The following is a 12,251-nucleotide window of genomic DNA, read 5'->3' as shown; positions in this document are numbered from 1 at the left end:
GGAGTCAGGATTCCAGGGGAGCCAGTTTGTTTGCCTACCAGATCAAGAGAAATGGACAAAAGTGAGAACTATGCAATGGTTAGAACTACAGAGAAGAGCTAAGCAATTGTAGTCGACCTCTCGACCTCTCTGACGATTTACAGAATGTGTAAAATGATCAGTAGTTTAACAAAATAATGTCAATGATTTCTGAGACACACACAGCGAGATAATCAGTCAAGCCAAGTGACACACCAAATCTGTTTGTAATAATCCACCAACCAACGAGAATTACCATCACTTTTGTTCAAACTAAAAACAATGTGTCTAACGATCTGGGTCTGGGTTGTCTGGGTGACGGCGGCGCCCTAGTGCTGACATACCCGCCTGCCTTGCAGCGTGTGCAGCTTATAGGCCACCTGGCGCAGCAGTGGGCGGAGCTTGTCATGAGTTAAAGTACAGTGACACACCAAAGATTGAGTCCTCTTACCGATAGCAGGCGCTCCATCTCAGGGTTGGCGTAGGTAAAGCCAGTGAAAGCTGTCTGGGTCCCTGAGTCCATCACTGTGCCTGTGTGGGAGAGGCGGGGCTCCTCGCCCTCAACGTCCTCCTCAGCATATGGGCAGTCACCAGGGCCTGTCTGTGATTGGCAGAAAAGGGCTGTCAGTAACAAGCAATCAGTAAGCACTACGGTCCCAGTAATATATGTTCTCCTTTCCTTAGAACGTTCAGTGTTCTGATGTTCTGATGTGACTGGAACAAGGTTTGTAATAGATACACTCTTAGTACCAATAAGGAGATGAAGAAAAGTAGTGTTTCATGCAGCCAATCCTTATGCCCAGGTTTAGTTAGATCCCTAGTGTGCCAAAAGCATTGGAGCAGGTGCTCATACTAAAGAGCGCTAGATGACCAGATGCTTATCATACTAATGTTGCTGCCTTTGATATGCATACCACACTCTGCTGACTCATCTAAGAACTGCTGAGCTACTTAGGCACTCATATCATGAGAAATTTGTACCGCAAAGACAAATCTAATGTCAGAACACAGAGTTAATAGATTCAATAGTTGAATCATGAAGCTGGAGAAACGGGCCGTACCACTTCGGGTTTGAAGGGGGGCTCCAGCTCCCTCCTCTCCAGAGCGGACCAGTCAAGGGCCTGGTAGAATGGGTGTCCCCTGAGGTCCCCCACCATTCTCAACCTGAGACTGGGGTCTCGCTCCAACACCTGGGTGGGGGGGAGAGGGGGCTCAGTGACACTAACAAATGTTGCTGACCACTGAATTTCCCTCACATACCATGATGTGTGTGTGTGAATGCTTGACAAACCTTCTGTAGCAGGTCCAGGGCTTCTTGGTTCAAGTCCTTGGGGTACTCGAGAGGGGCCGTCTTGATTAACTCGATTGAACCTCCTCGTCAGCGTAGAATAGCGGCTCGCCAGCCAGCATGTCGTACAGGATCACCCCGAAGGACCACCAGTCGGCCGAGAAGGTATATGTCTGTTTGAGCAGCATCTGAAGATACACAGAGAAAATGAGAATCAAGAGAGAGAGAAGGAGAAAGAGAGATAGCATGACGAAAATAGTATTTGGACGCGGGCCCCCTGGTGCCTCACACTCACCTCAGGGGCCAAGTAGGGCGCGGTTACACATATCCCATAGGCTGGGTTCTCCTCACACACGTTCTCCTTGCAGAGGCCAAAGTCCACGATCTTCACGTGTCCGTCGCCGGTCAGCATGATGTTCTCCAGCTTCAGGTCCCTGTGGATGATGCCCTTGGCGTGGAGAAACTGCAGGCCGACTATGACCTCTGCAGAGTAGAAACTGAGAGAGCAGGGAGGTTAACAGCCCATTCTTCATACAACAGGTCCTATAGAAGGGCCTGTATATGACCTGGTGTAGCTCCTGTAAAGGGCCTGTATATGACCTGGTGTAGCTCCTATAAAGGGCCTGTATATGACCTGGTGTAGCATTGGCACTCACGTGGATTCGAAGACGTCAAATCGCTCCTTATCCACCAAGTGGGAAAACAGAGTTCCTCCATTGAGGTACTCCATCACAAAAAACAGGTGCTCCTGGTCACACATTAACACCATTGTCAGTCGTCGTTGTGTGTGTGCTTGTGTCTGTGTGTGCATTTGTGTGTGTGTGTGTGTGTGTGTGTATGTGTGTGTGTGTGTTTGTGTGTGTGTGAGAGAGAGATGGCGGGACAGGATGGAGTGGTAGGTAGCCCTGTGATAGTTGACCCTGACCAAGGTTGCTGGTTCAAGACCAGGCCAGCCCATTTGGCAATCATTGCCTACCGTTAAGCAAAGTACTTAAACCTAATGCTAGCTCAAAAACACTGTGGGGCGAATTCACTAAAGCAAATTGCGCCCGCTAATTGCACCATTACATTGCGCGTCAGTTGCGCCAGCTATGTGCTCCGTTTTAAAAACCTATTCACTAAAGACATTGCGCTAATAATATCCCAGCGCAAACACGCCCATTCGGAGTTTGCGGCTGAGTGCAATTTGCTGCTGATATAGGAAATGACTATAAATACTGCGCATACAGCGCATCATTGGACGATGGCAGACAGAAAAAGAAAGATACGATTTTCAGACAGCGAACTTGAAGGCCTCACGGACGAGGTTCAAAAACATGTCTCACAGCTTTCCGCAAAAAATATCACGACTGCAGCAAAAAATCATATTTGGGGTTTAATTTCCCAATCAGTCAGTGCCATTTGTGTGTGTAAACGCGGAAGACTGCAAACGGAGGTGGAATGATTTGAAAAGACGAACAAAGGAAAAATTGTCATTTTATGTTATGCAAGTTGCAGCACAATGATCTGGCATACTTTTGGGGGAGTGTATAACATTGCCCCACCGGTACGATCTAAGCATCTAAACGGCTTTTCAGGATTCCAAATGTGCACTCAATCACACCGCGCGTCCTGATGTGAGCCCAGTTGTACGCCGCCTCTCCAACGTTGGAAGGATTACGCACGGGAGTCATCATCCATGGCTGAAGATGATACCTGCCGTCACCTATGATACAAAAGCAAAATATTTTCAAGACCATTCAAATAAAAAAAATATTGTGTAGGCTATGTTTTTATTTATTTATACCTATATCGGCCCCCAGCCGTTCAATGAACAGCTATAGGGAATGCGCAGTTTCGCGTATAGACTATTATACGCACAGTTTCGTGCTATGTAGGCTATTATAAATAAGTATTATTCATTGGGGGGGCTTGGACTCGCTGGGGACGGGTGGAGAGACGCATAGTCAACTGAGCCTCCCCAGACGCGACTTCATCCTCCAGTTGGCTGAAGAGCTGCGCGCTCTGGTGTCCAAACAGCTACCGCGGTGGTTCTAGTGTTAAATCAAAAAGTGACCTTCTTCTAAATATTCTCTCACGAACAACATGCCTGGCATTGCGATGCCTTCGCCTCGCAACAATCACTGCTGCCATGATCAGTGGAAAGGCTGGCCATGACACACCCCTTGCGCTTAAATACCACCACGTCTCTGAAAACGGAATTCATTTCACTTTAACTTCGTGAGGCAATTTGCGCCAATCTTTGTGAATTGGGCGGGTTTTGCAATAATGTTCATTAGCATAGAAAGGGGAACATTCTCCGCCCATATTACCTAATTTAAATATGAGCTAATAACACCGGCGCAGAGAAACGCAATGACGAACGCAACGCAGTTAACACCGTATTTCACCCTTTGCGAGGGCTTTGTGAATAGCAAACATAATTTTTGACTTATTTGCACAGGCTTTGCGTCAGGAAAAGCTGCGCAATCCTTTAGTGAATTCGCCCCTGTAAGTTGCTAAATGCCTATCTAAATGACCAAATAGTAATTGAGAACTGAGGAGGTAAGTCCTACTGTGGTCTGGAAGGACGAGTAGAGTTCGGAGAGGAAGGGGCTCTCCCTGGCCAAGGCCAGGACCCTCTTCTCCACCATGGTGTCCTCCACATTGACCACGTCCTTCTTCAGCGCCTTCAGAGCAAAATACTGCCCACTGCCCTTCAGCTCTGCCAGCAGGACCTGAGCACCCGGGAGAGGGACGCCCAGCGCGTCACATCTACCAGCCAAGCGCTTATTCACTAGATACTTTTTACTCCTGGGAATACACTTCCCTATATTGAAAGCACATCATGTTTAAGAAGCCCCTACACCACCACCCCCACCCCAATCTTTATGAGTGCCTTGTGTTGGTAGCAAGAGAGGACCAGTGGTGTGGTGTGGTGCTGACCTTGCCAAAGGCGCCCTTGCCCAGCACTTTGCAGAGGGCAAGTCTGTCGAGCGTGAGCCGCACTTGGTGCTTGTTGCAGGCAGGGGCAGGAGCAGGCTCACCAGAGCTATGAGCTAAACACATACAAGTACACACACACACACACACACACACACACAGGAAGTATGTAAATAAACCTAACACATAAATACAATTGAATGTCTGGGATACTTACATGCAACAACACAGAGCTATGCCTGAATCTTCTTAAAAGGGTTATTTGAATGTAGCACCAAGGGTGCAGTAGGTCCTCACCAGAGAGCTCCTCCCAGGGAGACGTCTGGGTCTGCGCCTCCGGCTGCAAAGGGACCCAAAAAATCACCCCGAATTCAAACATTTTATTTTTCACAACAGGCCATAAGTTACCCAAATGGGACAGCCTATGGCAAAAAGAGAACCATGGGTTCCATTTTTGAGTACCCTTCTTGAAAACAATGACAGGATTTCCCTTTACAAAGCTATTTGTCAATGTTTCTTAAGAAGAAGTAAGTAAGTAAGTAAGTTTCTGACTCTAACCCCCAGCCCTGATCAGAGCAGAGTTTCTGACCCCTCTAACCCCCAGCCCTGATCAGAGCAGAGTTTCTGACCCCTCTAACCCCCAGCCCTGATCAGAGCAGAGTTTCTGACCCCTCTAACCCCCAGCCCTGATCAGAGCAGAGTTTCTAACCCCACTAAACCCTGATCAGAGCAGACTTACAGGGCACCACACAGGGATGTAGGGGACCAGTGCTCCCCCAGGGCTGAGAGGAGGCAGAACCTCACATGTCTGTGAAAGAGAGAGGGAATGAATTAGAGACATCAACACACATCCTCTTAGTCTGAGGATGACCTATAAACATAAGATGGAGGTATCTCGTCACAAGGGTGGACTATGGACTACTGTACCTGTACAGTAACCTCCACCACCTACAGCCCAGTACAGTACCTGTACAGTAACCTCCACCACCTACAGAAAGTGCAAATCCGTGAGCAGATGAGCGACGTGGCGGCCCAATCGCCCGGTCAACAGACACAGGAGGATGCAGATGGTTCAGTGTTTGTTTTCTTGTGCAAAGTAATTTTTAAACATTTCATGGCTTGTTTACGATCTCACACACACACACGCCATCTGACACTTCCTGATCTGAAGACGTGTAGAACACACAAGTCTCCATAGCGATGGTTTCCATGGAGAATTTTCACAATAGTAACATGGTCCCATCATTGTGTACATTACAGCATGTTAGAAACAGCCAGGTTATAACCAGGTTACAACATTACAGCATGTTAGAAACAGCCAGGTTATAACCAGGTTACAACATTACAGCATGTTAGAAACAGCCAGGTTATAACCAGGTTACAACATTACAGCATGTTAGAAACAGCCAGGTTATAACCAGGTTACAACATTACAGCATGTTAGAAACAGCCAGGTTATAACCAGGTTACAACATTACAGCATGTTAGAAACAGCCAGGTTATAATGACGTGTACGGACGCCTTTGGGTTTAGGTACAATCTTCAATGTTCTTTGTTCAGTAGTTGAAGTCGAATCAAAAAGGCACTGGTGACTGGATCTTAATGCAATAGGTTTTATTTGTTGGTACACTCAGTAACAGACAAACTAAAACCGGTGGGCTCTCGAGAGATATCACACACGAATGATGTTGACTGCGTCTTATATACTTTATCTGATGAAGAGCACCTGCTTTCTCACGCCATGTAGTTTCTAGCCTGACTCGTTATCTGATACAATGTTTCAATTTCATTTCAACGTTTCTTTTGTGGCATCTGCGTTCTCACAGGAGCAGGAGCGCTCCCCCTCCCTTACAAAACAAACCTCGTGATAGCTGTTTCTGGCCCTACTGTCTTGTCACAATATGCTGCTTCTGGCCTAAACTGACTTTAAGAATAGACACATATAATATAATCTTGATTAGAACAAAGGGTCGAGCTTAATTAGGCAAATTAATACACGACAATAACAATTGTGTTGGGGGGTGAGAGCTGTGAGTGAGAGAACATGGGGAGTGTGTGTGTGTGTGTGTGTGTGTGTGTGTGTTGGGGGGTGAGAGCAGTGAGTGAGAGAACATGGGGAGTGTGTGTGTGTGTGTGTGTGTGTTGGGGGGTGAGAGCAGTGAGTGAGAGAACATGGGGAGTGTGTGTGTGTGTGTGTGTGTGTGTGTGTGTGTGTTGGGGGGTGAGAGCTGTGAGTGAGAGAACATGGGGAGTGTGTGTGTGTGTGTGTGTGTGTGTGTTGGGGGGTGAGAGCAGTGAGTGAGAGAACATGGGGAGTGTGTGTGTGTGTGTGTGTGTGTGTGTTGGGGGGTGAGAGCAGTGAGTGAGAGAACATGGGGAGTGTGTGTGTGTGTGTGTGTGTGTGTTGGGGGGTGAGAGCTGTGAGTGAGAGAACATGGGGAGAGAGTGTGTGTGTGTGTGTGGGGGGGGCTCTGATTGTCAACGAGAGGAGACAGGAAGGAGGACTGCTGGGGGGGGGTGGTCCAGCAGGGCTGAGGTGGAGTGTATGTGATTGGGTTGGTCCAGCCTAGAATGTCTCTAGTATTATAAGAAGGGTAACAGTCTGTGGTCCAGGTTCCAGTCCTGGTCCTGGTCCCGGTTCTGGTATTGGTCCTGGTTCCAGTCCTGGTCTGGTCCTGGTTCCAGTCCTGGTTTCAGTCCTGGCTCTGGTCCTGGTCTGGTCCTGGTCCTGGTTCCAGTCCTGGTCCTGGTTCCAGTCCTGGACCCGGTCTGGTCCTGGTCCTGGTTCCAGTCCTGGTCCTGGTCTTGACTAGGTCTTCTGCTCTGCGGGGGCTGGGGGCGGTGTGCTGGTCTCTGGCTTCAGGATCTGGTAAGTGATCAGGTACTCTGGGTAGGCCTGGGGGGGACAGAACACAATGCTAGACTAGGCTAGGCTAGGCTAGGCTGTGTGTCCACCAACCAGCTGTATGTTTCTGAACAGCGCCGAGCTCACAGCTGCTCAGAGCGCTAGAGCTGGAGTTTAGAGCTGGCTAGGCCGCCGATTTTTTACACCTACGTTAGCAATGAGTGTCGCGTTATTGCAGACTACAAAGCCAAGTTAAGATAGCTAGCTAATGTCAGCTAGTGCTAACGTTCGCTTGCCAAAAACCCACCGTTGGCGTCAGAACAGTCTTTTATAGGTAGACGTCATTTAAGCTAGCCTGACTTGAGCACATGTAGTTCAACTTTTTTCAGTTGAAAAAAAGTCTAGAGCCATGGGGCTGGTTGTACCCCAGTAGAGACAGAGTAGAGAGAGTAGACACACAGTAGAGACAGGGTAGAGAGAGTAGACACACAGTAGAGACAGAGTAGAGAGTAGACACACAGTAGAGACAGAGTAGAGAGAGTAGACACACAGTAGAGACAGAGTAGAGACTAGACACACAGTAGAGACAGAGTAGAGAGAGTAGACACACAGTAGAGACAGAGTAGAGACTAGACATACAGTAGAGACAGAGTAGAGACTAGACACACAGTAGAGACAGAGTAGAGACACAGTAGAGACAGAGTAGAGAGAGTAGACACACAGTAGAGACAGAGTAGAGACTAGACACACAGTAGAGACAGAGTAGAGAGAGTAGACACACAGTAGAGACAGAGTAGAGACTAGACACACAGTAGAGACAGGGTAGGGACACAGGAGAGACAGAGTAGAGAGAGTAGACACACAGTAGAGACAGAGTAGAGAGAGTAGACACACAGTAGAGACAGAGTAGAGACTAGACACACAGTAGAGACAGAGTAGAGAGAGTAGACACACAGTAGAGACAGAGTAGAGACTAGACATACAGTAGAGACAGAGTAGAGACTAGACACACAGTAGAGACAGGGTAGGGACACAGGAGAGACAGAGTAGAGAGAGTAGACACACAGGAGAGACAGAGTAGAGAGAGTAGACACACAGGAGAGACAGAGTAGAGAGAGTAGACACACAGTAGAGAGAGTAGAGAGAGTAGACACACAGTAGAGACAGAGGAGGGACAGATTTAGAGAGAAGACACACAGAGACAGAGTAGATACACAGTAGAGATAGAGTATAGACACAGTAAAGACCGAGGAGAGGTAGAGCAGAGACAGATTTGTGTGTGTGTGTGTGTGTGTGTGTGTGTGTGTGTGGTGTGTGAGTGTGTGTGTGTGTCTGACCTGCTCTCCTCTGTAGATGACGTATTCAGCGTAGGCCAGGCCGTTGACGCTGGGTCGACCAATCACAGAGTGGTGTCCGGGCGGGGCGTGGGCCATCTTCATCGCGCTGAACTGGAGGAACGACTTACCCAGAGTCACCCTGCAGAACAACATCTGCCTGCACACACACACACACACACACACACACACAGAGGCATGTTAGTACACCACAAACACACACACACACACACACACACACACACAGAGGCATGTTAGTACACCACACACACACACACACACACACACACACACACACACACACACACACACACAGAGGCATGTTAGTACACCACAAACACACACACACACAGAGGCATGTTAGCACACGACAAACACACACACACACACACACACACACACACACAGAGGCATGTTAGTACACCACAAACAAACACACACACACACACACACACACACACACACACACAGAGGCATGTTAGTACACCACAAACAAACACACACACACACACACACACACGTGTGTGTGTGCACCCCCTCTCTCCATCTCTCTCTCTCTCTGACCTGTGACAGACGTAGCAGGAGCGGTCTTTGTGGGCGGGGCATCCCGTGCCTCCTCCAATCCCGTACACGTACAGGTTACTCTTGGAGGAGTTCTCGGCAAAGTAGATCCCGGCGCCGAACATGCCCCCGATGTAGGCGTTACGCTCGTCAAAACCCTTGTGGATGATGGCGTTGATGAAGGGGGAGCCTGGGGGAGGGGGGGAGATAGAGAACAGAGGAGAGAGAAGTGAAATTGAGGAAAGAGAGAGAGAGAGAGAGAGAGAGAGAGGAGAGAGAGATGGACAGAGGTGTTTGTTCGTAGAGTTCTATCCTTTATTTACCCCAGGAAGGCGGAGGATTGAAGCCTCCATTTCTAGTGGACATGGAAGCAGAGTAGTGGAACGTGTTGTTGTTTACCGTGGAAGAGCATGCGCTTGTTATGGTGGTTGTTGTTGTTTACCGTGGAAGAGCATGCGCTCGTTGTGGTGGTTGTTGTTGTTTGTGTTGTTGTTTACCGTGGAAGAGCATGCGCTCGTTGTGGTGGTTGTTGTTGTTTACCGTGGAAGAGCATGCGCTCGTTGTGGTGGTTGTTGTTGTTGTTTGTGTTGTTGTTTACCGTGGAAGAGCATGCGCTCGTTGTGGTGGTGCTTGTTGTTTACCGTGGAAGAGCATGCGCTCGTTGTGGTGGTTGTTGTTGTTTACCGTGGAATAGCATGCGCTTGTTGTGGTGGTTGTGTTGTTGTTTGTGTTGTTGTTTACCGTGGAAGAGCATTCACTCGTTGTGGTGGTTGTGTTGTTGTTTGTGTTGTTGTTTACCGTGGAAGAGCATGCGCTCGTTGTGGTGGTTGTGTTGTTGTTTGTGTTGTTGTTTACCGTGGAAGAGCATGCGCTCGTTGTGGTGGTTGTGTTGTTGTTTGTGTTGTTGTTTACCGTGGAAGAGCATGCGCTCGTTGTGGTGGTTGTTGTTGTTGTTTGTGTTGTTGTTTAGCGTGGAAGAGCATGCGCTCGTTGTGGTGGTTGTTGTTTACCGTGGAAGAGCATGCGCTCGTTGTGGTGGTTGTTGTTGTTTACCGTGGAAGAGAATGCGCTCGTTGTGGTGGTTGTGTTGTTGTTTGTGTTGTTGTTTACCGTGGAAGAGCATGCGCTCGTTGTGGTGGTTGTGTTGTTGTTTGTGTTGTTGTTTACCGTGGAAGAGCATGCGCTCGTTGTGGTGGTTGTTGTTCACCGTGGAAGAGCATGCATTCGTTGTGGTGGTTGTTGTTGTTGTTTGTGTTGTTGTTTACCGTGGAAGAGCATGCGCTCGTTGTGGTGGTTGTTGTTGTTTACCGTGGAAGAGCATGCGCTCGTTGTGGTGGTTGTTGTTGTTTACCGTGGAAGAGCATGCGCTCGTTGTGGTGGTTGTTGTTGTTTACCGTGGAAGAGCATGCGCTCGTTGTGGTGGTTGTGTTGTTGTTTGTGTTGTTGTTTACCGTGGAAGAGCATGCGCTCGCGGTGGTGGTTGTTGTTGTTGTTTGTGTTGTTGTTTACCGTGGAAGAGCATGCGCTCGTTGTGGTGGTTGTGTTGTTGTTTGTGTTGTTTACCGTGGAAGAGCATGCGCTCGTTGTGGTGGTTGTGTTGTTGTTTGTGTTGTTGTGTACCGTGGAAGAGCATGCGCTCGTTGTGGTGGTTGTGTTGCTGTTTGTGTTGTTGTTTACCGTGGAAGAGCATGCGCTCATTGTGGTGGTTGTTGTTGTTTACCGTGGAAGAGCATGCGCTCGTTGTGGTGGTTGTGTTGTTGTTTGTGTTGTTGTTTACCGTGGAAGAGAATGCGCTCGTTGTGGTGGTTGTGTTGTTGTTTGTGTTGTTGTTTACCGTGGAAGAGCATGCGCTCGTTGTGGTTGTTGTGTTGTTGTTTGTGTTGTTGTTTACCGTGGAAGACCATGCGCTCGTTGTGGTGGTTGTGTTGTTGTTTGTGTTGTTGTTTACCGTGGAAGAGGATGCGCTCGTTGTGGTGGTTGTGTTGTTGTTTGTGTTGTTGTTTACCGTGGAAGAGCATGCACTCGTTGTGGTGGTTGTTGTTGTTTACAGTGGAAGAGCATGCGCTCGTTGTGGTGGTTGTTGTTGTTTATGTTGTTGTTTACCGTGGAAGAGCATGCGCTCGTTGTGGTGGTTGTTGTTGTTTACCATGGAAGAGCATGCGCTCGTTGTGGTGGTTGTGTTGTTGTTTGTGTTGTTGTTTACTGTGGAAGAGCATGCGCTCGCAGTGGTGGTTGTTGTTGTTGTTTGTGTTGTTGTTTACCGTGGAAGAGCATGCGCTCGTTGTGGTGGTTTTGTTGTTGTTTGTGTTGTTTACCGTGGAAGAGCATGCGCTCGTTGTGGTGGTTGTGTTGTTGTTTATGTTGTTGTTTACCGTGGAAGAGCATGCGCTCGTTGTGGTGGTTGTTGTTGTTTACAGTGGAAGAGCATGCGCTCGTTGTGGTGGTTGTTGTTGTTTACCGTGGAAGAGCATGCGCTCGTTGTGGTGGTTGTGTTGTTGTTTGTGTTGTTGTTTACCGTGGAAGAGCATGCGCTCGCGGTGGTGGTTGTTGTTGTTGTTTGTGTTGTTGTTTACCGTGGAAGAGCATGCGCTCGTTGTGGTGGTTGTGTTGTTGTTTGTGTTGTTGTTTACCGTGGAAGAGCATGCGCTCGTTGTGGTGGTTGTGTTGTTGTTTGTGTTGTTGTGTACCGTGGAAGAGCATGCGCTCGTTGTGGTGGTTGTGTTGTTGTTTGTGTTGTTGTTTACCGTGGAAGAGCAGGCGCTCATTGTGGTGGTTGTTGTTGTTTACCGTGGAAGAGCATGCGCTCGTTGTGGTGGTTGTGTTGTTGTTTGTGTTGTTGTTTACCGTGGAAGAGCATGCGCTCGTTGTGGTGGTTGTGTTGTTGTTTGTGTTGTTGTTTACCGTGGAAGAGCATGCGCTCGTTGTGGTGGTTGTGTTGTTGTTTGTGTTGTTGTTTACCGTGGAAGAGTATGCGCTCATTGTGGTGGTTGTTGTTGTTTACCGTGGAAGAGCATGCGCTCGTTGTGGTGGTTGTGTTGTTGTTTGTGTTGTTGTTTACCGTGGAAGAGCATGCGCTCGTTGTGGTGGTTGTGTTGTTGTTTGTGTTGTTGTTTACCGTGGAAGAGCATGCGCTCGTTGTGGTGGTTGTTGTTGTTGTTTGTGTTGTTGTTTACCGTGGAAGAGCATGCGCTCGTTGTGGTGGTTGTGTTGTTGTTTGTGTTGTTGTTTACCGTGGAAGAGCATTCACTCGTTGTGGTGGTTGTGTTGTTGTTTGTGTTGTTGT

At 48.3% G+C, this 12,251-nt stretch overlaps 1 protein-coding gene across 1 annotated transcript in view; it reads right to left on the bottom strand.

Moving 5' to 3' along the window:
- Positions 1-7,004: 7,004 nt before the first annotated feature.
- The window catches only part of LOC311315751 (poly [ADP-ribose] polymerase tankyrase-1-like), a gene marked incomplete at its 5' end in the record, with an annotated part of 19,195 nt that continues 13,948 nt past the window's right edge, over positions 7,005-12,251 (bottom strand). Inside the window, 3 exon segments of the mRNA XM_084446451.1 lie at positions 7,005-7,124; positions 8,411-8,567; positions 8,972-9,158. Coding sequence (XP_084302577.1) covers positions 7,038-7,124; positions 8,411-8,567; positions 8,972-9,158 — 431 coding nt within the window. The 3' untranslated portion in view covers positions 7,005-7,037.

The sequence above is a fragment of the Borostomias antarcticus genome, assembly GCF_949987555.1.
Source record: "Borostomias antarcticus genome assembly, chromosome: 12".
Classification (NCBI taxonomy): Eukaryota; Metazoa; Chordata; class Actinopteri; order Stomiiformes; family Stomiidae; genus Borostomias; species Borostomias antarcticus.
This window is presented reverse-complemented; position numbering and strand designations above follow the sequence as displayed.